General features: G+C 49.8%; 1 protein-coding gene across 3 annotated transcripts in view; it reads left to right on the top strand.

Annotated features, from left to right (window-relative positions):
- Window positions 1–9,729, top strand: part of FGFR2 (fibroblast growth factor receptor 2) — a 102,362-nt gene extending 92,633 nt beyond the window's left edge. For all 3 annotated transcript variants that reach the window (XM_082722680.1, XM_082722679.1, XM_082722678.1), the window contains 5 exons: window positions 548–670; window positions 1,199–1,269; window positions 3,019–3,156; window positions 4,712–4,817; window positions 8,017–9,729. In XM_082722680.1, coding sequence (XP_082578806.1) covers window positions 548–670; window positions 1,199–1,269; window positions 3,019–3,156; window positions 4,712–4,817; window positions 8,017–8,181 — 603 coding nt within the window. In that variant the 3' untranslated portion in view covers window positions 8,182–9,729. The remainder of the gene's footprint in view (window positions 1–547; window positions 671–1,198; window positions 1,270–3,018; window positions 3,157–4,711; window positions 4,818–8,016) is intronic.
- Window positions 9,730–27,876: the final 18,147 nt, after the last annotated feature.

The raw sequence follows: 27,876 nt of genomic DNA, 5'->3' as shown, positions 1-27,876 counted from the left end.
GGGATGGCATAGAACTCAAGGTAGGGGGTGGGGACTGTTTTTTAAAAGGAGCGCAAATGCTTTTAAAAGGAGCGTCCAGAGTTGCAGAAAGAAACACCGAGCGGTTAGAAGAGCTCACTTGGGTCTGACTGGAGGTTCCCCATAAACTTTTGGGAGGAGCAGGGATGGAAAGAGAGTGTTTGCAGACCTACCAGGAGGTAAAGACGATGTGGTATTGGAATTTAAACAGCTCTTCTGAAAGTCTGGCTGTAAAGGCTGTGTAAGGCTGAGTAAGTGTAGAGATAAAAGGTTTTTAGAATAATCTAGTACAGATCTCCTGGGAAGGGTGACAGTGTTGTTGGTCCTTTGCAAGTAAAAGAGAATCGGCAGCTTGGTGTATCTTAGCTCTTCGAAATTATTGGGGCCTTGGTTTTTTAAGTTACCTTTTATTAGAAAAGAAATACCATTTTTTGACCCAAGATGTATTTTTCTGTCTGCATTGTAAGAAGTGACAATGATTTCTCTTTATTCTTGAAATAGTTTGAAACGAGTTCTTTCTTGATTTCAGTGTATTCATCGGGATTTAGCAGCCAGAAATGTTTTGGTAACAGAAAACAATGTCATGAAAATAGCAGACTTTGGACTGGCCAGAGATATCAACAATATAGACTATTACAAAAAGACCACAAACGTAAGTCTACGGTGGTTCTGTGGTGGAAGGGAGGGGGCTGGTGGTGGCACGGAATGTTCCAGATGAGAGATAATAGGCCTTCATTCCTCTGCCCTTTATCCCTGTTCCTGGGCCACACTCTTGACAAACTTCTCAATAAGCACATTTCAGCTGCCTTTAAGATACTTGGAGTAAATGTGAAACAGCCTTGTCCACAGAACCATCATCAGGCTCTTTGTCAAGAACTTCCCCAGCCAAAACTAGAGCTTGGGAGTTTCTGGATTGATTTTTGCCCAGGAGATGGTCAGACTGTGTCTCTGTGTGAGATCAAGCATCGTGAGAGTCCAGAGAAATGGCATTTTACTTGTGTGCCCAGATCTGTGCATTTTGCACACACGGGCCCCGCGGGGACCAACTTCTGCTCTGGGAACGCACCCGTCACAATCAGTGTCGGCTCTCAGATAGGACACAGCCTGCTGAGCGAGCAAAAGTAAACTGGTTGTAATCTAGCAGTTTTTACCTTTTTTTTTTTTTTACCCACACCCGCAGGGGCGACTTCCAGTCAAGTGGATGGCCCCAGAAGCCCTTTTTGACCGCGTGTACACCCACCAGAGTGACGTGTAAGTAACTCCCTTCTCCCCAGCTTCTTTGCCAGGTTGGGTTACAAAAATACTGTATTCACCCTTCTTCATTCTTTGGCGCCTGCCGTATTTCACACATCGATGGAAGGTGCAGGAGCCAGCCTCAGAAAGGGCGGATTTTCTGGTAGGCTGGTCACCAGTGCGCTGTTGCTAATCTGCCCAGCTTCAAAGTGCACAGGGTCCGGGTGTGTGTGTGTGTGTGTGTGTGTGTGTAACTTTGAACCTCCTCCTGCCAGGGCGGAAGTGCTCCCCCCCTCCCCCCAACTTACTCACGGATCTACGACTACAGAGCTGCTGTGTCATTTGCCAGGCCCACAGCGTGTTCTTTGCTCCCTGAAAGAAGGAATTCTGAAACTTTTTTTTACTGAGGCCGGTGTGTCCTACTCCCCCACCGACCCTGCATCCTGGGCTCGTCCTTGTAGGGAGAGGCCAAGTGGGGCGGGTGATTTCCACGGGGCCCACTTGTTCTGTTTGTCCTCGGAAAAAATCTGACCTCGTCCTGCCATCCTTGATGAGATTAGAGAAATAGAGTGAAAACTGCAAAACGTTTCCATTATGATACACTTAAAAATACCATCAGGGTCAGGCTTCAACTGATATTTCAGAATTTCAGGTTTGGAAATTAGGTTGGAAGAAGTTATCCTGGTGGGAAACCAGGGGGAAGGTACAGAGCATCTCTCTGTACAGTTTTTTCCAAGTTCCTGCGAGTCTATAATTAGCCCAAAATAAAAAGTTTAAAAAAAAAATCAGTTGAGCTATTTTTATTTATGGGACCAAGAGGCTCCCTGGGGTAGGCCTGGCGTCGCTGCTGGTCCCCTTTGGCAGTCCTAGAAGAAAGGCTTTCTGAAACCCGTTTTTGTAGGGAGTCAGCTGCCTGCATTTTGCTCCCACTTTTGCTCTAGACAACACTGGGGAGAGTTTCATTGCTCACCCCAAACCTGAAGGGAGCCAGGAAGGGTGTGTGTTCTGAGCCTCGGGGACGTAGGTAAATGCAGGAGTCTTGGCTTGATGATCTCCGGAATGGCGAGCATCCTGAATGAGGCGCAGGAAGGCCAACTGGGCCTCCACGAGGTCAGGTACCCAGGGTGCCCTGTGAGACGCTTTCAGTTTCTGTTGTAGGAAACCCTCCGGGCTCTGGGATTCCTTCATTGTCACCCCAGCCCGGTGCCTGCTCCCTTCCTGACCTTCGTGGTGAAACCTTTGTGCTCTCAGATGCTCCACCTGCCACAGCGGGCAGCTGTTTACCTCACAGGAGGGCTTGCTGGCCTTATTCCGTCAGCAGCCCCTACTGGTGGGTCCCAGCCCCCCCGGGGGGGAGGGTGGGTGTCAGGCGCAGAGGCTGATGGAAAAGCTGGACGAGAGCATGAAGAATTTTGCAGCTTAGGAGCTGAGATCCTCCCATGGCTAACGCTGCATGTAAGAAGGTCAGAATAAAAGAGCAACCGCCCCAGATCTCCACTAACAAAAACCAGAAAAATGGAGGGATGGTTTCCCAGCCCTACTCTGTTGTCTGTTGCCGGAAAATTCCAAGGGAACGTCCCTCACGTCCTCATTTGGGAAGGATGCTCCTTCAGGGCAGGGAGGGGCCTGTGGGATGAACTGGAGGAGGGTTCGGGCCATTCGTCTCTGAACAGGAGAAGTGAATGGGCGCTGACGTTATCCACTGGGTACGTTTGGGTTTGGGGGATTCAGGTGGGTCGGTAACACTGTTTTCTCTCTTCCTTGCAGTTGGTCCTTCGGGGTGTTAATGTGGGAGATCTTCACGTTGGGGGGCTCCCCCTACCCAGGGATCCCGGTGGAGGAACTTTTTAAGCTGCTGAAGGACGGACACAGGATGGACAAGCCGGCAAACTGCACCAGCGACCTGTAAGGACCCTGTTCTCTCCTGACACCGAGCGGACGCGTGATACCATTCACTCTCTCCCAACTTATTTCGGGTTTCCTAAGGCCCCTGGTTTTCCGTACAGGCTCTAGGAAGAATTCCTGCTGAAGTTTTCTGGGCTTAATCCCAGGACTGGGGAGGATGGCTACACCCATGGCCCTAACTGTCCAAAAGAGAAAACGTCCTTCCGAGGTGTATGGAGTGACCTCTAAGTCAGGGCTTTGGGCTTCCCGGCTGAGGGCGTCTGACTTTCTTAGAGAGCGAGCCTCGGTGGTCTTCCTGGGCCACTGGGCCGTGCTTTGCTCTTGTCTCTTCTCAGAGGGTCAGGGAGATGGAACTGGCCTTCTCTCATACGCAGGCTAGAAAGCACAGCCTTTCCTCATGACCTGTGTCTGTCCCCGATGCAGCCAATGGTGTGGGCGACTGCTGAGAATGGCTCTTATGGATTGAAGTTGACCACATTTCTTCAGAGCACACCGGTGTCTGGTTACCTCTGTTCTACCCATAGTCTAGCACAGAGAATGAAGAACGTGTCCAGGTGCCATCCTTGGAGTCCCCGATCTGACTATAAAACCATGAGCTGGTTCCGAGAAAAGCCTGGCCCACACTTCAAGTGGAATTACGTTGTGTTTGTGACATGCATCTTGTGCAGTAGAATCAGTGCTTTGAAAGGGAGTCTCTCTTCCCAACCCCCCTAGGATTAACTAAGAAGAGTGATTGTCCCGGAGACTGTGGTCTATTGTGTATCGTTTCATGGGGATTTTATATCCATAATCCCATGAGTGCTTTTCACTGTACAGTGGACATCTGATGAATGGCCACATTTTTATAGTATATTATATAAAGGTATTTATTGTGCTGCCTGTCATTCCTATTGCTTTTTCTAATATAGAGGTTCTGTCGAAACCCATGATCAAGATAAGGCCTGGGACCCTAGGCCTGTCCAAGAGTTAATCAGGAAGTTAATGTGCAGCCCTGGGTTGGCAGCTTAATTCATGAAAACCTTACGTTAAAGTTGTGGTTTTCAAACTTCATTTTTTTAAAACTGAGGAAGCTTTGTCCTCTGTAATCATTAAAATAAAACCTGAAGTGTCCGGGAGAAGAATGTGTAGCAGCTTTGGTCTGGAGCAGCGGCTGGGGGGCAGGGCGCAGGGTGTGCCGGGAAGAGACTGGAGAGCCCGTGGGTCCTGGAAGGCTTTTCCCCGCAGCGTCTGAAAGTGCCCGAAAGGTGTGATAACCACCGTGCTGTGTCACTGTCACAGGAACGCACAAGTCCGCCCCAAAGATGTCTCTCCTGAGGGCATAGACACTATCCTAAAACATTTGGGGTGTAAAGTGATGTGTTTGTAGCTCAAAGTGCCTTCTAAGACAAATTAAGCAGTGAATTTTTTTGGAAAGCAGATAACTGCTTTCTAATTTGGAAAGTTCTGATAGATCTTCATAGTTCAGGACGCATCTCCCTAGCGACGGTTAACACTGGCTGGTCGCCGTGCACCTCGTCCTTAACAGAGTTAACTCACCAGGAAATCTGTTTCCCAGGTACATGATGATGAGGGACTGTTGGCATGCGGTGCCCTCCCAGAGGCCAACGTTCAAACAGTTGGTAGAAGACTTGGATCGGATTCTCACTCTCACAACCAACGAGGTAAGAACCCGTTCCGGGAGCCTGGGGTCCTTTCTTGGGAGGCCCGTGGGGCTTTTCCAATTCAACCTCCCCCGTCGGAGTCTGTGGTATGGGTGATTGTTTTCCCACAGGGGTCAGGCAGAGTTAAAATGTGTGTTCCTCCTAAATCCTGGTTTCTCTCAGGACTGTGATTCGAGAGTTCTGACTCAGGAAACCAGACCGAGGGCCCTAGTTGAGGCTGCCGCTCTCTGTGGCCTTCGGGTGGTGGGTCCAGGCTGTGGTAGGCTGGACAGTGAGGAGACGAAAGAAGTGTCCCAACAGCAGCATTTGGGTTTGTGTGTCAGGAGCTTGGGTTTCGGTGCCCTAGAAATGAACGTAGGAGCTGCTGACCTGGTGGTCAGCACCGGAAGCAGTGACGTCCTGCCATTCTAGCTTCCCGCGCACGGCGCAGTCCGCCGTGACCATCTGGTAGTGGCGTGGGGCATGTGGTCTCCACCCGTGTGCATGTGAATGTATACACAGTTTCATATAATGAGGGGCTTGTGATTTTTTTAAAGATTTATTTATTTGAGAAAGAGCGAGAGAGTGAACAGGGGAGGGGCAGAGGAAGAGGGAGAGAGAGAGAATCTCCAGCAGACTCCCTGCCAAGCCCAGAGCCTGACGTGGGGCTCGATCTCATGACCCTGAGATCCTGGACTGAGCCAAAATCAAGAGTCAGATGCTTAACTGACTCAGTCAGCCAGGTGCCCCTGGGATTTATGATTTTTAAGTGAAAACTTGTACCCTTTTGTTAAAATATTTATCTGGAAAATATTTATAATCTCTACCAATGAAGCAAACACTCGTCTGTCCCTGACTGTCAGAATCCAGTCACGGTAGTGCTCGGCATGCGGACAGAGTGGTCTCTAGGGTTGTGGAGAGTGTCTGATCTGAGCAGGGAAGATGATAAACCCACCAAGGTCAGAAGAATCCCACGAAAAATGGTTAATGAATCAATTTGTGATATTTAATGAGGATACAGCAGTCTTCCTTCAAACGGGAAAAAAGTCCCAAAACCCATTTCTCTTGACAACAACAAAAAGAGGTTAAAATTGTTTGAATAAAAATATACACTTAATGTATTTTTGAATACATTTAATAGTTTTAGAATGATTTTTTAAAAATCAGATGTTGTGATATGAAGCCTTAAGCCAGCAACATTATCTTGTGCGTCTAACTGTAGCTGATAAAAAGGGGAGATTGCATTTAAATGAATACAGCTGACCTTCAGAAGTTGAAAGGAAAGGAACAGTTCAAGGGGAAAAAAAGCAACTTTCTTCTCCTGCCAAAATTGTTGTTTCTAGTGTAAGTTCCTTTAACCCTAGACTTGGAATCCACTGATACCCCTCTCTTTCCTCTATCAGATCTGAACATTTATGGCTGCATTTAGAAACTGGGAAAGCACTGATATTCCATTTTAATGGTCCTAAGTCCAGGCGTGATGCTCTGTATTTAAATATTTATATTTAAAGTGGGCCCATTCATACTGAAATTTACATCTAGCATCCTAAAATAAAAAAGCAGAATGCCATATTGTCTAACGGATATAAAAATCGAAGTTTCTTTCCTTCTGAAAATCATTACCATATGCTTGAGAAAAATGGTTCCATTTAGGACAAAATTTCATTTTTATCATTGTAAGCAAAAAGTTCTCTTTTGATGTGGTGGGCGTGTTTGTTTCCAGTTGTGCGGTTAATGCTGATGTTGTTGGAACTGACACATTCCCCATTCTGGGATGGGGACTCTTTCCCTTGCCAGCCCTGGTGATGAATTATAGTGGGGTATTTTTTGGGGGGTGGGGAGGAGGGATCTTTTAAAATGTAGAGTCGCCAACATTCTGCGGCTTCTTCTCTGATAACACCAGGGCCGGTTGTGCTGTGGTCTGCGCTTTCTGCCTCCTCTCTCAGCAAAACCACACATCCTGGAATGTGACTGGCTTCAGGGTGTGGGAGCAGAACCACCCCAGCGTGTGAGCCCAGTGGAGGCAACAAAACCCAGAAGTTCCTCGGTTTAGAAATCTCTCCATAGTTTCTGAGCAAGGGTCTGCGAATCTGTTCAGTAAAGGGCCAGATAATGAACGTTTCTTTATGTCTGTGAGCCCAACTGTTCAGTTCAGCCGTCAAGGCAAGAAAGCAGTTACGGACAACACGTCAATGAGCGTGTTTGTGTTCGGAGTAAAACTTGATGGACCCCAGCATTTAAATTCTATATGGATTTTATGTCCTTTGATGTCATTTTAATGCCACGAGATATTATTCTTCCTTGGATTTTGTTCCCCCCCTCCAACCTTTGAAAAATGTTAAGAACATTTTAGCTCATGTTTCAAAACAGGTTTTTAGCTCTCAGACCATACAAGACCTGGCATGGGCTCTCACCCTGCCATAAGTTGGAGGAAATGTTATCCTGGGTCATCCAGTGGGCTCTCTTCTCAGCAACCCCAGCAGAGGCTGGAGGGAGCAGAAGAGCCCCTTTCGAATTTCAAACTTTTCTTTAACAGTCCATTATGGATTTAACATACACGAGAACATCCGAGCCTTTTCTGAACCTGTTTACGTTTTCAAACTCAGAGAGCTTCTGAGAGTAATGAATTCCATCTGTGAAATGACTCGCTGAATGGAGACAGAGTCCCCCTAAATTATCCTAGAAACTGCAATAGTAAAGCGTAATTCCTAAAATAAATATTCACAGTCTCCACTATTTTAAGGGGTCCCCGGAAACCATAACACATTGCGTTTTTTTCATTTTTTGTGGGGCCTCAGATTTCAACTGTGTGCTCGCTCGCTCTCTCTCTCTCTCTCGACGAGGCACGTAGCAAGCCACTTGTTGGGATCTGTGCAAGTGGACTGGAGGGCCCAGAATTTTCCCATTCCCTCCTTGCCACTCGTTTCTTGATGATGGATTGTAAGAGTTCAAGGCGGCCTCGGGTCAATCAAGTGGGGGAGGGGTCTTGAGGAGGTCTTTGTGGGAGCGGCGGGGAGGGGGGACTGGGTCCCCGAATCCTCCAGGGGTGCCCCGTCCCGTCTCTGCTCCGGTAGAGCATCTCAAGAGCCTGCATTTGAAATAAAAGTCTTCTCTTCCCTTCTTTCAGGAATACTTGGACCTCAGTCAGCCTCTCGAACCGTATTCACCTAGTTATCCTGACCCGAGATGAAATAAAACGTCTTCTCTTCCCTTCTTTCAGGAGTACTTGGACCTCAGTCAGCCTCTCGAACAGTATTCACCTAGTTACCCTGACACAAGGAGTTCTTGTTCTTCGGGAGATGATTCTGTTTTCTCTCCGGACCCCATGCCTTACGAGCCCTGCCTTCCTCAGTATCCACACGTAAACGGCAGTGTTAAAACATGAATGAGCTTGTCCTCTGTCCTTCTGTCCGTCCACACGGGATGGCGCCAGGAGCCTAGCCACACTGAGCAGGGAGGCCATGCCTCCAGGAGCCGCTTGGCTCCGCTTGTATATATGGATCAGAGGAGTAAATAATTGGAAAAGTAATCGGCACACGTGTAAAGAATTTATACAGTTGGAAACTTGTAATCTTCAGCAGGAGAAGAAGAATGTTTCTGGGGCTGTGGACTGCCGTGCGCCGCCACATGCCCGTGACCCACTGTCGGTCCTGGCTGTGGGCCCTCCGAACTCAAGGCAGACTTACGTTCTGCCTTCCTTGTGAATTTTGTAATAATTGGAGAAAATATATGTCAGCACACACTTACAGAGCACAATGGCAGTATATAGGTGCTGGAAGTATGTAAATATATTCAAATTATGTATAAATATATATTATATATTTACAAGGAATTATTTTTTGTATTGATTTTAAAATGGATGTCCCAATGCACCTAGAAAATTGGTCTCTCTTTTTTTAATAGCTCTTTGCTAAATGCTGTTCTTACACAGAATTTCTTAATTTTCACCGAGCAGAGGTGGAAGAATACTTTTGCTTTCAGGGAAAATGGTATAACATTAATTTATTAATGAATTGGTAATATACAAAACAATTAATCATTTATAGTTTTGTGTTTTGTTTTGTTTTGTTGTTTGGTAATTTAAGTGGCATTTCTATGCAGGCAGCACATCGGACTAGTGGATCTATGGCTTGGACTTAACTAGTTATCAGATTCTTTGAAAAGAGAAATATTTACAGAGTATGACTAATTTGGGGAAGGTGAAGTTTTGATTTATCTGTTTAAACTCTGCTGTCAAATGATTGTTCTTACACCTCCAAACCGCCGATAGGAAACAAACCCGTTAGGAGGAGAGTGTTTTTGTTTGCTGTGCAGCTCTGTCATTGGGCCCCTGGAACATTCAACTACACTTCCCGAGACAAATGGTACCAACGTTCTCTTAAAAAGATGCCTTAATCCATTCCTCGAGGATGGACCTTAGTTGACGACTGTACTCCTCTGCGGCAGCTGGCCTTCTGCCCTGAGTTGTACGTTAATCAGATTAGCCTGTATTCTCTTCAGTGGATTTTGATAATGGCTTCCAGATTCCCTGGTGTTAGAGAAGCCTTTTAGAATCTTCACGTCCCATCGTAGAAATTGAAACACTGAGCTGTTCTGCTGATAGTTTTGGAGATACTTCCATCTTTTTAAGGGATTGCTTCTGCCTAAGTCTGGCAGGACCTCACCAAAAGATCAGGCCCCATACCAACGTCATACACAATGTTGCCGTGTTGTGCGTTCTATATGAAAGTATCATGTTTTGCTTTGGAAACAAACACCTACTCACTTTGCTATAGCCATGCAACATGAGTGCAGATTACACTGATTCTACTTGTTACAAAATTGGAGAAAGTATTTAATAAAACCTGTTAATTTTTATACTGACAATAAAAATGTTTCTACAGATATTAATGTTAACAAGACAAAATAAATGTCACGCAACTTATTTTTTTAAGACTCGTGTCTCACCAAATGGTTTCCTGTGCTCGGAGGTGTTGACTCAGTGCTGTTTGGTGTGATCGCATGAAAAGCGCAGCTGGGAAGGTTCGTGGTTGGCTACAAACCGGTGACTTGCGACAGGAGCTGGCCAGGACCAGCGGTACCGGGGACAGGTGCATTGGGTGAAAATCAGGGGAGTTGGTTTAAGCTCTGGCTCAGTTGCTTCCTGAGGCCCCGAAGGTGTCGTCGTATCTTTCTGGGCTTTAACTTCTAGAAAAGCAAACAAGGGATGGTGCAGGCGAAGCTTTGCAAATGGGGAGGTGTCCTGCTCGTGGCAGGTGCTGTGAGAGGAGAGGTTCAGGCGATCTGGATCCTGGGGAGGAATCCTTGAAGCCTCCGAGGCTGGCTTCCTCCTGATGTACAGGGAGCAGAACTGGCTTCAACCTTTCAAGAGAGCTTGAACAAATGTTAAAATACTTTGACCTATTTCCAGGCCACCACGACTCTGAAGAGGGAAATGGTGTTTTGCCTGCTAACAAGGTGAATTTATGATTCAAGGTCCCATTATGTCTGCTCGCCAGCCTGCCTGTTGGGAAAGGGAGACAGAAATAGCCCAGATTCATGCAGATTTCAGCCCTGCTCTCAGAACCGTATGGTTGAAAAAGGGCCATGCTAAGGCTGTTCACTGGGTTTGAGGCCAGTGGTAGTGGAGCGAGGGTCTGGCCAGTCATCTGGAGGCTGGCCCACTGTCCTGGGGTTCTGTGTCGATCTGCTGTTTACCCATCATCTATTATCGGTGGAACCCAGTTATGTGAGCCCAGAATTCTGGAGCCCAGAATGTGACTTTAGAAATAATTGAAAGCAGCTTTGACAAGCAGAATGCCGATTCTGCGGCACACTGATCATCTTCCCTGGTGGGAGAACTTGGTGCCGGTGCCGTGTTTGAAGCCAGGCCCCGCCTCTGTGCACCGACTCTGGGAAGACCACTGGTGCGCATTTTATGCTTTGGAGACTGAAGGGGTAGTTTTATGGCTTTCTAGGAGACTGTGTAGACTAGAGCCCTGTACTGGCTGTTGGCCCCTTGGATTTTTTGGATTACTTTGGAAGACTTTACATCCAGGAGAAGAAGTCCGTAGGGTGCATGAAAAGAATGAGAAATACTTTTATTTTTTTTTTGAGCCCTGCCCCCACATAAATAGATGGAAGTAGGGTGTGGTAGGATCCTGGAACTTTTGGCTTTCCAGTTCTCCCACCACCAGACCTAAGGAAACTAGTTAGACCACGGTGTGATTGGCAACGTAATGGGAGTGAGTTCATTTACAAAGAACCAAAAGTGTCCGGCATCTCGCTGAGAAATAAGTAGGGCCTACTCTGTCTCCAGCTGGAAAGGGGTAGTCGAGAGGCTCACAGAGGCTGGTGATGGGCTCGGGCGGGCTGGGGAGGACAGAGGAGCAGGGCAGAGAAGTGGGGCCTTCCAGAGAGTTCTATGGATTCCTTTGGGACGGAGTACCTTTCTCCACTGCTCAGCCTCTCAATGCCTCTTTACCTCAGGAAGCTTCCCTTCACTGGATCTTGGGGAAAGGTCCTTGATCGCACATACAGAGAAGTAAACCATGCAGTTACAGTCAAACACCTGGCAGACCTGAATGGCCACGGAATGAGGACCCAACCGCCCATCTGGAAACGGGAAGCAGGTCCGCTAGCTTGTACTGTACAGTTGAGGCTCCAGAAGGGCAGAGAACAGAGGTCTCCGCTCTTCCAGATCAGGAACTGGAGGTTCTCGGAGGGTCACATGGCTGTAGATGGTCTAAAGAAGGCTGCAGCCTTAGACAGGAGAGGACTGTGGGTTGAGACAGATTTGGATTGGTTCATTTCTTAACGTTGGACAAGTCATGGATTCTGTCTGGACTGTCCCTTCCTCAGCTGCAAAACTAGTTCTCACCAGCCTTGTGATCTTAACAGTGAGGTCTATGAGTAGGACCTTAGCTCAGCTCTGGCATAGCATCCTTAATAAATAGTGTTCTAAGGATTTGTTTTTGGACACTTGTGATTTTTTTTTAAAGTATATTCACAAGGTTATGGAACCATTGCCACCATGTAATTCCAGAACATTTTCATAACTCCAAAAGGAAGCCCTGTACCAATTAGCAATCACTTCCCATTTTCCTTTTCCCCTCAAGCCCTGAGAACCATCGATCTGCTTCCTGTCTATGGATTTGCCCTTTCTAGCCATTTTATAGAAATGGAATGGTGCTATGCATGGTCTTTTGTGTTTGGCCATGCTTTCACTTAGCATAATGTCTTCGAGATTCACCCATTTAATAGTATCTCTCAGTACTTGATTCCTCTTTTTAAAAGAAGATCTTACTTGTTTATTTGAGAGAGAGTGAGCAGGAGGTGGGGACGTGGAGGCAGAGGAAGAGGGAGATTGTTTCTCTTGGGTGCAGGCCTGGCGGGGGAATTGCTGGGACATATGGTAACTGTGTTCAGCCTTTCAAGGAACTGCCACATGGTTTCCAAAGTGGTTGCCCTGGTGTATATTTTCACTAGCACTGTAGGTTGCAATTTCTACATATCCTTGCGGACCTTTGTTATTGTCCGTATTTTTTTATGATAGCCTTCCTACTGGGTGTGAAGTGTCTTCCTAAGAATTTAATAGCTGAAGAGATACCACCCCCATCATGAATCAAAGATGCAGAATGCCTTACTGGGTTTTCTAGAACAAAATACTTAACTTCAAACAATGGGCCGGCTTTGCGGTTAGATAGTGGCCAGAATAGCTGAGGGGCTTCGGTGGAGCCTCCTGGAGTGGAGGGGCTGAGAAATTGATCATTTCCTCTTGGCTGAGAAAGGAAGGAAGCACTGACCTGTGATGCAACGGAATAGACCTGCTTTCTGGCTGGAATCCTTGAGTAGATCTCTGTCCCGTGTCCCCAGGTTTAGGGAGTCTGGTGAGCTTCAGCAATCCGCTGGGACTGATTAATGCACCATTACTTATGCATGCACATCAGAGCCCTCCTTATCCAGCCTGCGTTTTGATGTTATTTATTTTCTGATGTTTTTTAAAGATGAAAGCCAAGTTTATCTTCTCTCACATTTCATCCCCAGGAAGCCTTGAAATGACTTGGCGGGGCACGGACTGCAGCAGTCTTCCACGGTTTAAGTGACATTCTGGACAGGGGCCCCTCTTGTGTCCTTTCTCCCTCAGGGTTCCGGGGGTTTTGATGGACTCAAAATTGCCTCTGAAGTCCTGGCTCAGAGGTCACACGAGGTGCTATAGAAAGAAGACTGGCTATGAGAACGATCAGTGTTGACCACCTTGTCATTATCTAGAGACTTGGAAATACAGGGCTGTGGATTTCTTCTAATTTGCAAAGCAAATTAGAGTATGTAGCCCCTGAGTGGCAGAATTGGGCTTAAAATACCTATATAGGTACGTGATCCTTCTTCCTCCTGTGTCTCAGAACACTGCCTCCTTCTGGGCCGTGTCTTTTTAGTTTCTTTCTCTTCTAATTCCCTAGTTGAGGGCACTCAACAAAACCTTGCCTGATTCCCTTTCAAGTCAAAGTCCACAGCACAATGGATTTGGTAAGGGACAGAGAACGCTATGGATTTGTAAATTAAGAATAGAGGAGGAAATGTATTCTTATTCTGTAAGTGGATGACAAATGATCTCTTTCTAAGATGATTGTTGAATTAAATGAGATTTTTACCCGGGAAGTGCTGAACACAGTGCCTGCTACATAGCCCTCAAATACTAACAGCAGTTTATTTTTTAAAGATATTTTTATTGATCAGAAAGAGAGGGAGGGGCAGAGGGAGAGAGAGAGTGTCAAGCAGATTGTCCCCGGAGCTCGACACAGGGCTCCATCCCACATCCCTGAGATCATGAACTGAGCAGAAACCAAGAGTCGCATGCTTAACTGACTGAACCCCCCCAGGAGTCCCTTAGCTGCTATTTATATCTATCATTTTTTAAAATAGATACAGATGTAAACATACACATAGATACAGACCTAAAGACAGAAAGGAAAACATACCTGGGTATATGTTTATAATCCCTATTGAAGAAACTGATTCCTGAAATTGCTAGACAGTTGTGAAGTTGTGAATTTCATGAGGGTGATTGTTTCTCCTCACTTTTGTAAACAAAAATCCTTTAAGTTTTAAAAGAAAATGATCAAAAATTTTTAAAATGAAATTATGCTTACCACATTCAACCTGTTATGTTTCCCTTTTATTTTTTTAAAATATTTTATTTATTTATTTGACAGAGATCACAAGTAGGCAGAGAGGCAGGTAGAGAGAGAGGAGGAAGCAGACTCCCCACAGAGCCGAGAGCCCGATGTGGGGCTCGATCTCAGGACCCTGGGATCATGACCTGAGCTGAAGGCAGAGGCTTTAACCCACTGAGCCACCCAGGCACCCTATGTTTCCCTTTTAAATAAGAATTTGCTCTACGAACACTGCCAGGCAATGCCCTGTCTGTGCTTTAAGGGATAATTCAACATGTTTGAACTGTATGGATCCAGCTGCTGAGTGAAGTACCATGGTCTAAAAGGCAGACCAGAACAGAGAAGTTCAGGAGGGTTTTTGCAAGGGAAGCTCCTTCCCAGCTCCGCGTGTGATGTTGTTACAAGCAAATCCAAACGGGTTCTGTGACAAAAGGAAGTATCACACGGAAAAATCAGAGAAAGCCTGATGCAGTGTTTTCCCCGGGTTAGGGTTGTGTAGCTTGGGGGCTGTCCCACTGACTCCTTGGGAATTGTGAAATGAACATAAGTTACCCAACAGGGCTGGAGAGGCTGAAAGACACTGTGTTCCGTGGGGAAGTTCATTAAGGGTTCTGGTCCACCAGCGGCTTATCTCGTTGCTGCAGTGAGTACTGCAAGAGTGGAAATGGGAGAAGATGGCTCGAGAGTTTATGCAGACTGAGAACTGCCCTTTCAAATTATGCTGTGACTTGACCGGCTGCCTCTTCTGGAAAAAAAGGCTAAGTGTATCTGTGCATACACTCCCCCAGTGGGAGAGGGAGTGAGAACCCATTTTCCTTCTTGGCATCATGGTTACTCCCCATGAAACTAGCTAGCCCTTTGGTTGCTTTGTAATGAATTTGGATTTAACCAAAATGCAGAAGTTCCTGGTTTATTGCTGGCCATCACCCAGTAGTTGCCAGAAGGCGTGAAGGAAAAAGGCAATGTCAAAGCATTAAATCGCAGCCTGGGCAGTGACATCACTGGGGTTGCCAGTGTGGTCGATGAGAGAGCTTCCCGCTCTTGAGGAGATCAGATTAGACAAACGGTGGCCCACAGACCTGATCTGGCCAACCACCTGCTTTTGTACTGCTTGTGAGCTGGAAGGAAGGGTTTTACATTATTTATTTATTAAAGATTTATTTATTTTAGACGGAGGGCAGGAGCTGGGGGGGTAGAGAGAGAGGGGGAGAGAGAATCTCAAGCCGACTCCCCACTGAGCAGGGAGCCCCATGTGGGGCTCCATCTCACAACCCCTGAGATCAGGACCTGAGCCAAAACCAAGAGTCAGATGCTTCGCCAAACGTTTTTAAGTGGTTGAAAGAAAATAAAAAAACATGTATCTTGTGATGTATGAAAATGGCATAAAACTTCAATTTCAGCATCCATACAGAAAGTTTTATGGGCAAACAGCCGCGCACGTTCACTGACGCGTTGCGCTCTGCGCTTTAGCCCTGTTACCGTGACGGAAGAGTCGCAGAAGCTGCATGGCCCAGCGGACTGAACACATTTGCTCTCTGTTGCCCTCTACGAAAAAGTTTGCTGAGCCCTGGTTTAGACACAACAGTTGGAGCCCAGGCTTCATGCAGGTGGCTTGTGGGCAAGGACACCAGCAGATAAAGAGGTCCTGACGACGGGTGATGCGTTAGAGAAGGGGTCCACCTGGAAGAGAGGCCTGCGAGTGTGGATGAAAGTCGTGAGCAACACCCTTGGGCCCGGCAGGGTGTTTTAAGTTCCTTTGGAGACGGTTAGTGGCCGACGTGATGTGTCTGAACGAGCCTTCCTGGCGCCGTCTCTCGCTCGGAGCGCTGTGTAGCAACGTGCCCGGGGCTCTTCCAAACAAGGTTGCCACAGAGATCCGCGAACCCAAGGCTAAATAAATAATAGTGTGGCCCTTCCAGAAGCAGGGAAGGTGAGAGGTGGATGTTCGGGTTCGAACGATGCTCATTTGGCAGGAAGTAAACCTGCTCTCTTCCAGGGAAGGGGCACGTCTGTACCATCACACTCTCTTCCTCGGCAGGGCTGGGAACACTGAGTTCAGGGGTCAGGTTGGCCCCTAATCTCTTTGGCCGGGTTTTATTTTCCATCACTCTGGTGTTCTTGTGTGCAGTAGGATTTTCATGGACGAGATGGGAGGCACACATCCTTGTCCAAACTCTGAACACAAAGGCCATCGCTGGACAGATGGTATTGGGGCTGCTTTAGTTCACCTGTCCTCACCACCAAGTACGACCTCTATTTGCTTCCCAAGAACTGGAGCTCAAAACATTTCCGAAAGCCAGGCTTGACCTGACGGGGCCGCTCGCCCCGTACGGCAGCAGCACGCAGCTCCCTCGCGTAAGCAGATAGGGGAAAAGTCGACATACGCGACCCGTGCGTGTAGGTAATGGAGATTTGGAATAAAAATCCGTGGATCTGGTTTCAGCTTTTCCCTTGTCTTCGGGATGAGGGTTAAAGCAAATCAAACACTAAGCCGTTATTTTTCTGACTGGATAGCAGGTGAGTTTAGTCAAGTGCAGGAGAGGGAAGATCGGGGGAAAGGAAGCGTGGGTGTGCAGAGCTGCTTTGAACAAGCCGAGCCTCTGGCAGATCCCCAGAGTGAAAGCCTAGACCCTTTCCCAACACCCGGACAAGCGTGAGGGAGAAGGCAACGGTGTAAGTGGTGCTCCTTGAAAGGTACACATTGTTGGCCTGGCCTGATTTACACGGCACCTGTAGAACGGAGGAGAAGCGGAGAAGGTACCCCCGGGCAGCGGCCAGGCGGGGACGTGTGGTGGCGTGTGTGTGCACAGGCACCCTGGTCGACTTGGCTTTTACAATTTGCAGAACAACAGCAACCTTCAGAGTTGCCCCTGGTTATTTAAGATTGCCAACACGACTCAAGAGCATCTTTGAAGAAGAGTTCAGATCAGCCCCTCACCTACAAGAGACTATGCCTGACAGAAGCTGGCTGGCTTGGGTGGTTCCAGAATTTCTTGTCATCGGATGAGTTGAGGGTCTGGGGTTGGCATGGAAGGGAGCTTGGGGACTTGCAGCTGCTTGTGCAGAGCAAGTACCTTGCTTTTATGCAAATCCAGTGGTTTGGGTATTTTTGCTGCATTTGAGGGGTTGGAGGTTGGTGGGGAGTGTCCCAAACTACCAAGCCAGCCCACCCTGGCCCACCACCACCAAGAATTCGATTAGCTCGAGCAGTTTCCTTCCCAAGCCCTTCTCCCAGGAGTCCACGGGACCCCCCTCCCCCTTTCTAACCTCTCCTGACCACCCTGCCTCCCCCTCCCCCACCCTCACAGGGAGGAAGGAACATGGAGTATTTTCCCCCTCCCTTAAGAAGTCATGTCTTGCTGCCTGGGTCTGTGGCTGCTGGATCTAGCTCTCGAGATGAACACAGAGCACTGTCTGTCTTTAGAGCCAAAGGTCTATCAGAAGTGTTTAACTTAGTTTCCGTGAGGTAGGTGTTTTGACAGAGCCGAGGGTCGCGGTGCATTCTGGAAGTGTGTAGTCACACCCTGCTTCTGGGGGAGGAAAAGCCCTTTGGGTAGAGTTGGCATTAGGTAAGGAGAAAGTGGGACAGTACCTTCAGAAATGGCTCTGTAAGCCAGTGTGGGAAGTCACTTTGTCTTTACAATTCGCGAATTTGGACGATGTCTAGGCTCATTCTTCCATTCGCAATGGAACCAGCCAGTCTCCAGTTGTGTACTGTGGGCCCAGTCCTGCCCTAGGGATTGGAGGGTGTGTTAGTTATCAGGCGTTGTTGACACAGTCCTCTTCGGAGTTCTATTTTCCTGTGGCTGCTGAAAGAAATTGCCACAAGCCTGGGGGCTTAAAGCACCAGAAGTATGTTCCGCTGCCATTCTGGAGACCAGAGTCCCACATCAAGTTCTCAGCAAGGCAAGAATCTATCTTTGCTTCTTCTAGCATCTGGTACCTCCAGGAATTCCTTGGCTGGTGGCATATGTCTCCCTCTGTCTTCACGTGGCCTTTCCTCTCCTCCACGGTGGCGCTCCTCCTCTGCATGTCTCTGATAAGGACTCTCGTCATCAGATGTAGGGACCACCAGTTGATTTAAGAGGATCTCGTCTTGAGACCCTTAGTTGAATGATATCTGCAAAGGCCCCGTTTCCCCTCAAATTCACATTCACGGGTTTCAGGGGTTAGGACATGGACTTATTTCTGCGGGGGGCATGACTCAACCTGTTAACTTAGTGGGGCGTGGGGTATTTGAGATTCACCAGTCCTCTCAAATAATGCTACATCCAGTTGGCAGAGAACAAGGCTGAAACCCATGAAATAATTTGCTGGGAGCTTCCATTTTATTGAAGAGCTTTCTGGTGTGCCAGTTACTGGGTAGATGAGAGCTCTAAGACCCATTCCCTCCCTGGCCCTGATGAGAAGGGAACTCAGCTGTGGGATGGGGGCGGGGAGACACGTCTCCAAAGCATCTTCTCACGCTTTGCTTTCGCGACATTCCTCTGAGGCAGATGCACGGGGTCACTCAACACGTCCACAATCACACAGTTGCCACAGGGGGAGCTGGGATCCGCACCCAGCTGGCTGGATTCTAGATCTGGAAGTCTGCTTCATACCTGCATCTCTGGTAACTGCCCCACAGTCAGTCCCTCCCTAATGGGTGAGAGTTGTGTGAGGGGGTGACCCACACCTGACTTTCTCAAAGGTTAGAACCCACTGAGGAAAGTGACCTCAGGTCAGAGGAACACTGGAGGGTTGTTCTCCAGAGGGCAACAGCCATAGGACGTCCTCCGCACATACTCACAGGAGGGAAACAGTGAGCATATCTGCCCGTGGGAAGGTCAGTTTTTAAGGGAAAGTGGTCACCTGAGCTGACTCAGCCCAGGTCTCCGTGGGGGATGGGAGCAGGATCCCCTGGGGTTCCCTGCCGGTGGGAGAGATTGGTGGGGGGAAGGGGTGAGGCACGAAAGCTGAGGGTTGAGGCCAACATCATGCATCCTGAGTGGTGACCAGCCATAGTGAGTTGTTTTTTCTCCTGAGTTGGTGCCTGTCTTAGCTCCAGCGCCTGCAACAAAACACCACAAGCTGCGCGGCTTCAACAACAGGAACCTCCCGTAGTTCTGGGGGCTGGAACTCCAAAATCAGGGCTTCGGCTGATTTGGTTTCTGGTGAGAGCTCCCTTGCTGGCTTGTTGATGGGGCCTTCTCACTACGATCTTCTATGACCTTCCCTCAGTGCCGGTGCAGAGTGTGGGGAGAGGGAGGGCAGGAGGGAGCTGGGGAGAGAGGGCGGAGGGAGAGGGGAAGAGAGCTGGGGAGAGGCAAGGGGAGAGCGGGAGGGACTGGGGGAGACTGGGAAGAAGGAGACAGAAGGAGGGAGAGACAGAGAGGGAGGAAGCACACTTTCTTTCCTCCTTCCCTTCATTTGAGCCCACCAGTCCTATAGGAAGAGGTCCTTACCCTTATGACTTCATTTACCTGTAATTTTTTCCCTAAAGGTCCCATTTCCACGCACAGTCACGTGAGGGACCAAGGCATCAACACACGAGTCAGGGAGGGACCCGGTCCAGCCCATAGCAGCGCTTGTCTGCCCCTGCCTTGTCTTCCTGGCCTCACGTCCAGCCCCCAAACATTGTCCAGCAGAGAGACAAGGGCTGGATTTCTCCTCAGACCACGCCAGCGTTGTCTTTCCAAGCTGGTGCTGTGGCCACCGACTGGCCAGGGCTGCTCAAAGCCAGGACACCCTCGCTGTCCAGAGCACAGGGAGACCCCCTGGCCTTCAGGGGGGTGGTGAGAAGAGGTCCCAGTGTGGCTAGGCAGCCTGCCCAGTGGAGATCGGAAGCTAAACTTCAAAGCCAGCGCAGCTGTCTAGCCAGATGGCCCCGGGCAAGTGACTCGGTCCCTTTGAATGTCAGGTTGTCCTCTCCCGCATCAAGACAGTGTTCTAAGCCTGGGCCCCGCCTCCCTGGCACAACAGTGGTCAGGTAGCTTTGGGAATGCCCTGGAAAGGGACAAAACACAGTACGGGAGTGTAAATCAATAAGGAACCCCCAGATTGGGGCCACAGAAGAGATGCCTGCGCCAGATCCCGCCGTGGGCTGTGGCTCTCTGTGGCAGACGTGGCTCCGGCGGCCCCTCCGGCTCCTTCCGGTTGCTCGAGGCATGTGGTTCTGGAGAAGAAGCCGCTTGTCTCAACCCGGGGGACTTCCGTTTCCCCTGGGGACACAGGTAGGCTTGCTCTGCCTTCTGTGATCCCAGGGCGCCGCAGGGACGAGGGGGGGCCCTGCCACAGACCGTATTCTGCCTTCTCCCACATCCGGGCTTCTGAAAGAAAATGCCATCAAAGAGAAAGGAGGAAAACTCACTTTCCTTCCAGGTATTGAGTCTAACTTGTATTTAAGCGGAGTTACGCAGGAGACGGGCTACTTGGCTGAAGGAAGTCCTTCGACGTTGTAGAATGTGGTCCAGGATTGGGACAATGGCGCTGCGCTGTCCTCCTGCGCCGGGATGCATGTAGAAGGCACGGGCAGTGATGATGGCCTGGTTTTTAACACCGATGCTCATGCCCTCCTGAACTGTTTGGGTTCCTAGTGCCTAGAAAAGGGTGGCTTCTCCTTACAGAGACCAGTCTCAGTTGAGCCTGACCTCCTCCTGGCTGGGTGACCTTGGGGAAGTTGCTTAATACCTCTGAACCTCCCTCTCCTCATCTTTAAAATGTAGACCAAGAACTGGACCAGGATTTACTGTCAGGAGGAGGAGTGGCAACAGAGCAGAGGGCCTCGATGCCTGTAGAAGCCCCTGTGGTCTCCGTGGGGTGGGAAAACAGGTCACCGGGCCCCTGACACCTCAGTGTGACTTCGGCAGGTCGGCTTTTTCCTTTCGCTCAAGAAACCACCGGAAACCTGAGGGTCAGGCGGAGGGCCCCATCTACCTGAATTCACTGTCAGCTCAAGGTTGACTCTGCATTCCAGAAAAATACCTCTTATTCGTGGAATGGTTTCTGTCAGCCGAGGGCTCAAAGTGCTAGGATGTAGCAGGGTGAGCCCTGGGAGTGCATGTTGTCTGCCCCCCTCACTTCGGAGAAGGGGGCGTCAAGGCCCAGAGAAGGCAGGCAGCTGGCCCCATGACACACAGCGGAGCTGATCAATGACCTAAGACAGAGACCCGAGTTTCCTGACTTCGGGCATCAGGATAGTGAGTAACACATGTGTCCTCTCGTCTCTTTCCTTCTCTTGATGTTGAAATTCTGCCTTGAGAGTGATCAGGCATAGCAGAACACGGGGCTCCAACGGCATCGGGGGTGGGGGGGTTGTGCACAGTGGGAGGCCTATGCTGTGTTGAAAACTTTCTGGAATTGTTTCTCCATTTACAGTTCAGAAGATTTCACACAAATGTGCATACCTCAAGCTTCTCTTGGAAGGTCAGGTACTGGCGACATCGGCATTGTGTGGCCGCAGGCACTGGAGCGGATTTGCTCTCACTCCCTTCAGACCAGGCCCGTCGGCTCTGCCTGTGTCCCTTGGTCTGGCCAGCCTTGCTACCCGCTGCCCCTGCCGGGACTCAGTGGGGACCCGAGGCCCTGTCATCTGGACAGAAGTTGCTGATCTGACATCATTAATTCTCCCCGCTCGTCAGACATCATGTCTGGATAACAGGTGGATCCGGTTTTTCTGCCTCTGTTCTCTCGACCGGCTAACCTGGCTGCAGGTAGACGCGAAGGCACTGAGACGTCCCGTTCCACAATGGAGTTATTTTTCCAATGTCCATCTGCAAATGGCAAACTTTCCAGAAGAGATTCTTGCTCTCCTTTTCCAGTTGTCCTAGTTGTATAGGAAAGTCTTATTTTCTTCAGGAACAGAGGTCTTGCTGGGGTGGCCGAGTGTGGACAGGCTGGTCAGCGTTTCCATTAGGAACACTTTCCTGCGTTTTAAAACCCAGCCATAAAGATGTGTTTTGGGCAAACCTGGGAGTCTTTATTTCAAGGACACTTTCAAAAGAGCGTTCACTCTTGGTACAAATATGTGTGGTTTGCGGCTCGGTTTGGATTTTGCTGTATGACATTTTTCCAACCTTTAAGTTTCAAGCCATCCTGTCCTATATTTATTTCCATGGTTAGAGTCGGTATTTTCTCTCTCTCTCTCTCTTTTCTAGTGGAGGAGGGTAACATGAAAGGGGACTTTGTCTCCCCTTCCCAGTTGGGGTGCGCACGGCCGCGAGGCCCTGGCAGTCTGAGGGTGGATGTCTCCTAAGTGTGCTAATTTACGTTAACCGGCAGAAGTACAGGACATGATTCAATTACGAATCGAGAGGAGTGCTGCCTTCCCAGCAGGGCTTTGCTTGTTGCTCTCGTTTTGATGCCTGCCCGGCCTCTGACAGAATGTTAGGGTCCTCTTGATTGTTTTCATTATTGGGCAATGGGGCTCCAGACTCCATACGACTGTTCTCAGGCGAGTTTTGCAACTCACTCTGTACCACTGGGTTGTTTTCTTTTTTTAAGGATTCCTTGATGTTTTAAGCATGGAGAGGAGGCCTCCGTAGGTAACTCACCCCAGATGTATCCGTTTGCCCCATTTGCACTCATCTACTCAAGGCTGTTCCTCTTCTCGGTTCCTTGCCTTGGTCCAGAACATCTAGCCAATCTCCCAAGCTAGAGACAAGATGCTGCCTTGATTTCTCCCACCTCCACCTCCCAACACCCAGTTAGCCACCACTTCCCAGCTCTTGTCCCCATAAAAATACCCCACGTTTGTCTCCCTCCTTCCCACTTCCACAGCACCCCCTTATTCCTGTCCTCACCATTTCCTGCCTGGGCTCTGCCTCCCGAGAGCCTGACCGTACCAGTCTCTGGCCAGCCAGACCAACCTCCACCCTGCGACCAGCTTTAGTCCTAAAAAAGACACATCTCATCCCATTCCATTCTCTTGTTTAAAAAGTTATGTTGACTCCTGCTGTCTCAGGATAAAGTCCAAGCGGCAGCATGATGTACTAACCGACTTTCCGGGCTCCTTTCTTAGGAACCTTATGTTCCTAGCACTGTGAGCCCATCATTCCGTGGACAACCAGGCCCTTTGCTAGAACCAGCACCCTGTTCTCTGTATCTAGCACGGCATCTCCCAGATGCCTTTCCTTCGGCAGGTTCATTCAAGGCCGGGGTCAAATGTCACATCCCTTGGAAATCTCTCTGGCTTCTTCCAGGTGGAGTTAGTATTTTATTCAAGGATCAGTAACAGCATTTGTCATAATGTGCTGTGGTTTAACTTTCTTTGGGTCTTATCTTCTCCTAGTCTGTGAGCACTTGGAAGATAATGTTCCGGATCTTTACTGATCTCTGTATTTCTGCCACTTAATAGTGTCTGGCCTAGAGGAGGTGCTCCTTCGGTGTCTTGTGAATTGAATGATTGGAGCTAATATTGACGGAGAGCTTGGCGTGCACCGGGTCCCATTTCAAGTGCTTCACATGTTTTAATTTTCACAGCCACTTTTGAGGTATAGGCACTTCTGCAATTCTGTTTGCTGACGAGAAGCCTGGGGCACAGAGAGGTTATGTGAGTTAACCAAGTCACACAGCCTGGATTGAATTCAGGCCAACCTGCGCGTGGCCGAGTCCTGGCATTATTCTGTTTTCTGGTAAATGAGCGCCAAGTCAAAGGACCTGACCAACCACTGGACAGATTCGAGGAGAAGGCCACAGGGTGCGCTCATACCCAAGATCCGTTTCTGGTTCTGAGATTCGCATCTCGGACTGTGGCTGGAAGGCGTCATCTCTACGCTCTTCATCTCGTCAGTCTCCAGACTAGGGTGAGCCCGAGGGCCTCAGGAGGTTGGGTAGGAAAGCTGAAAAATCTCTGGCCCGCCTGAAATCCTGATCTGAACAAATATCTCCTTGGGAGTGTCAGAACTTCAAGGACGAAGGCAGAGACACACTGACCCGTTTGTCATCGCCTTCGTCACGGTCGTCATTGTTGGGGAGTCTTTCTGAGGTCAGAAAATAAACTCGGTGCCAGTCTGCCTGCCCAAGTGTGAATGACAGCTTTCTGTATGTTTCTCCGGGACACAGGTTCATACATGAATGACCCAGCGTGACGGTACGGTGTGGTCGAAGTTTCCCCAGGAACACCGGTCTGGAGGACCAAGGTAATTGCCTCTTTCCCAGAAGGGTTTGGATGGGATTCATCAGCCTGGAATGCTTAGGTACAGTTTTCCCTGGAGGTGGAGACCTGAACTTGGACTCTTCCCAGATCCATCTCACCCGGACAGAGAAGCCTGGATCCAGCATCAATGCCAAATGCTAGCCTCTTAAATAGAGGGCCTTGTGGTAAAGAGCCCGGTGTGCTGGAACAGACTTGGGAGCAGGTCTCACTTGGGCTCCAGGGCTGGCTCCAGGACCAAGGTAGGTGTCTCTCTGGTCTAATTCCCACTTCTCATCCCTCTCAAAGAGCCCTACCTTCTGTCCTGACGATCTGTGTGATTCCAGGGAAATGGATTCACCTCTTGGCCCCAGAGACTGAACCCAAGGTCTAGGCAGGCCAATCGGTGCATTCTGGTTCTCCCAGGGGCAGTGTCTGGTCAACTCATTGGACGTGAGACTTTAGTAAGTCCGACTGGCGCGCCTTTGCTGGAACGCAGGACAGTGGGACTCCCTTTCTCCTCCGAATATACTTGAGGAATCCTGTAACCCCAGGGGCTTGCTAGAAATGCAAATTCTTAGGCCCTACCCCTGACCTGTGTCTGAGTGTCTGAGCCAGAGCCCGGGAAACAAGCCTTCCAGGTAATTCTGATGAACATTCCCATTAGAGAACCACTTCTCTACTCCATTCAATGTACAGATGATTAAATTAAAAGAAGCACACAAAAAACAGGTTCAAAGAGGTGAGGTGACTTTCCCAAATTCTTCGCTGGTGAGGCTATAAGCCCAGGACAGGAATTCAGGTTTGGTTTCCACCCCCCACCATGTAAGAGGCATTTGTGTTTTCTTTAAGTTGTGAAGCTACTGGAGCACCAGAAAGCACTCCTCACCTTTTGAAGGTCCTCCCCTACCCGGTCCCTCTCTGCAGAGATGAGAATAAATTCCATGCAGTCCGAGGTTACGTGGGGTGAAGCCTCCCTCTTACTCACACGTTTATGTGCCATATCGCAGACTCGACGTTGGCTGCACTTAGGAGACATTAGAGCCAGCAAGGACCACATCCAGCCCAAAGAGATGGGCCCACCTTTGGCCCAAGACCGAGGGCGTGCTGGGAGAAAGGCACGGTTGCTGTCATTTCTGGGGTCAAGCTGCTGGATCCTTGGCTGGCTCCTTCCGGCTTGCTCTGGCCTCCCCCTGCTGCTTTGCCACCCAAGGCTCCGCTCCATGTGTGTGTGAGGGTGAGTGGGGGTGGGGGCGCGGCTGGTCCCAGGCCAGCGTCGTGGCTCCGGTCTGAAAGTCCAGGCATACCTAAGGCGTCTCTCATGGCTCCCCAATGCCATATTAGGCTGCCCCCTCTGAAGGGCGGAATCTCTGACTCATCCTCCCCCTCCCCCACACCCCCTCACTCTTGCCAGTTTGGGCCAAGATTAGAATTCACTCAAATCTGTGGGTTCTAAGGTTTATGTGCTATTTCAGTTTGGCAAATGACTCTTTTTTTTTTTTTTTTTTTTAATGTTCCGAGTCAGAAGAAGAAGGGGATCGGGGAGGCTTTTCTTTGTGTCCCCACGGCTCAGTGTGTCCGAAAATGGGATGATTTCAGTGCATCTGTGCACGTGAATCAGACAGAAGTTGACTGTCCTTACATCCTGGGCTGGGAAGAGCGGCAAGGAGACTTTGTCATCCGAGCGACGGGGATGACAACAATCCCCCCGCCCTGAGTGTCCTGCTGGTCTCCAGTCCCAAGCTAGACACGCTGTGCGTTTTGCTAACCCATGCCCAGGTCCCTCCAGGTAGGCAAAGTTCCCCATCTTCGAGATGAGGAAACCGAGCTTCCGAGCAGTGCAGCCTGGAGCTCCGGGCCACACAGCCGAGCGGTGGCCGCAGGATGGCGGCTCTGGGCTGACCGATGGTCTTGCCACACTGCGGGTCTGGTTCTTGGAAGAGGTGGGGGTCTTGCTCTGCTGCCCCATGATAAGTGGGAGGTGTGTGGCCCCTGTCCTTTTGCCTTGGGGACTGGAGTGTGAACCAGGCAGGGCTGTTTGGATGGAGGCATCAGAAGAGGACATTGAAAATGAAGGGATAGAGCCAGACAGAAGATTAAGGAGTTAGGGCAAAGGATGAGGTCCTGGGCTGCCCGAGAGTCTTGTTGGAAGCCGGTAGATCTGTCTCGGTGCTGCCTCTGTGCCAAGGGCACCACTATGTCCTGCTTCGTGTCTCTCAGCCCGTGACTTGGAGTCCAACAAACACTTGGACGGTGGGCTCTGCTGGGCTCGGGCGGGGCGGGCCATCTCCACTGAGATCTCATCAGACTGCCTCCAAGTTTCCAAAGTTAGGGGGACCCTGTCGCTGGAGGAGAGGGGGCGGGAGTGGGTGTTGGGTTGGATGCCAGAAAGGCAGAAAAGCACATAGCCTTGGGTGTTGGGGAGCCCCGAAGCCCTCTGATCCCTTGGCTGTGGGGTGAATCCTTCTCTTCTTCCTCTGGGGGGTCCGCATGCATTTTTTTTTTCAAGTAGGCAGACCTGAACACCTGGGTCTGTCAGAGGCTGTGCGGTCACTCTGGAAGGTGGCACAGAGAGATGGGCCAGTGGTGGTGACGGCGCCGAGAGATGAGAGCCTCACAGAGCTCAGGCCCACCCCCTTCAGTGCAGAGCCCGTGGGGGCTCTGGGAGTGTCACTCGTGCCGATTCCAAGGGCCCCAGTGCACCATCCAAACTGCAGAGCTCTGGGGCAGAAAAGGCCAAGAGATGATGAGTAGGAGCCGAGAACAGCTCCTCTCCTCCAGCCCACAAGAAACATTTCTGCGATGAAGAAGGAAGAAGACACCTGACGGGTCTTGGGGGCCTGAGCTGATCGGGGTGTTAGAGGTGACCCAAGCCACATTTTTACTTTAAGAGGGAAATTGAGGTCAGAGAGAAGAAGGCAAAGCCTGAGGCGGTCCTGTCAACTGACTCACGGGGTCCTCTCAGCCACCGCTCTGGCCGGCCACCCTTCCGCTCAGCCCCTGCCTCCTTTGTTAAGCCCTTGCTGTATGGCGGCCAGACACAGCAGCCCTCACGAAGCGACTCTCTGTACCGGGGAGTTCACAGCAGATGGGAGGGAGACGAGGACCCAAACTAGCACGACAGAGGCTGTAGGTGAAGTGATGGAGGTGGGCGCCTCTCCGACCTCCGGTAGACCCAAGGCCTTGCGATTTGAAAAAAAAGAAACCAGTCAAGCTAGAATATTCGAAAGAGGCGGAAACTGCAGAAGAGGGCTGAGGGAAGTGGGTGAGTGTGCACGCGTGCGTGTGTGAGCGCGTGTATGCAAGCGTGGCCCAAGTCCCGAGTTCTTTCTCTTCCTCCTTGTCAGGTGTTGCTGGCAGCCGGGGTCATCAGCGGGGAGCCTGTTTCCAGGCTGAGGGGTAGATACTCGCAGAGCTTTCTGGGGTCACGTGTTCTCCTGTTCTTGGCTTGGCCAAAGTTTTGAAGAATGAAGAATTTTAACGTTCCCTGGCAATGCCATTCCCACCTGGGCCTTGGCGGCTGTCTGCCCAGCAGCTCAGTTGGCTTCCTCTATGTCTGTTTGAACCTTCATCCCGCCCCTCCAAAGTCCCAGCTCAAAGGCCTGACCTGCTCCTTTCCTGTGTCCCTGTCCCAGGAGCCCTCTCTCTGCAGGTGCAGAGGGAAGTGCCCAGGGCCCACTTGGGGGCTTAGCTCTTCAGGAAGGCCACTGTGCATGCAGTAAGGATAACCAGTGGAGCCCCCCATGTTTACCCAACTTTTAACCCTTCTAGGCTCACCCCCAAATAGCACTGGCCCAGAAATGCTTTGTATAATTCG

This window comes from Mustela nivalis (assembly GCF_964662115.1).
Source record: "Mustela nivalis genome assembly, chromosome: 2".
In the NCBI taxonomy this organism is placed as follows: domain Eukaryota; kingdom Metazoa; phylum Chordata; class Mammalia; order Carnivora; family Mustelidae; genus Mustela; species Mustela nivalis.
This window is presented reverse-complemented; position numbering and strand designations above follow the sequence as displayed.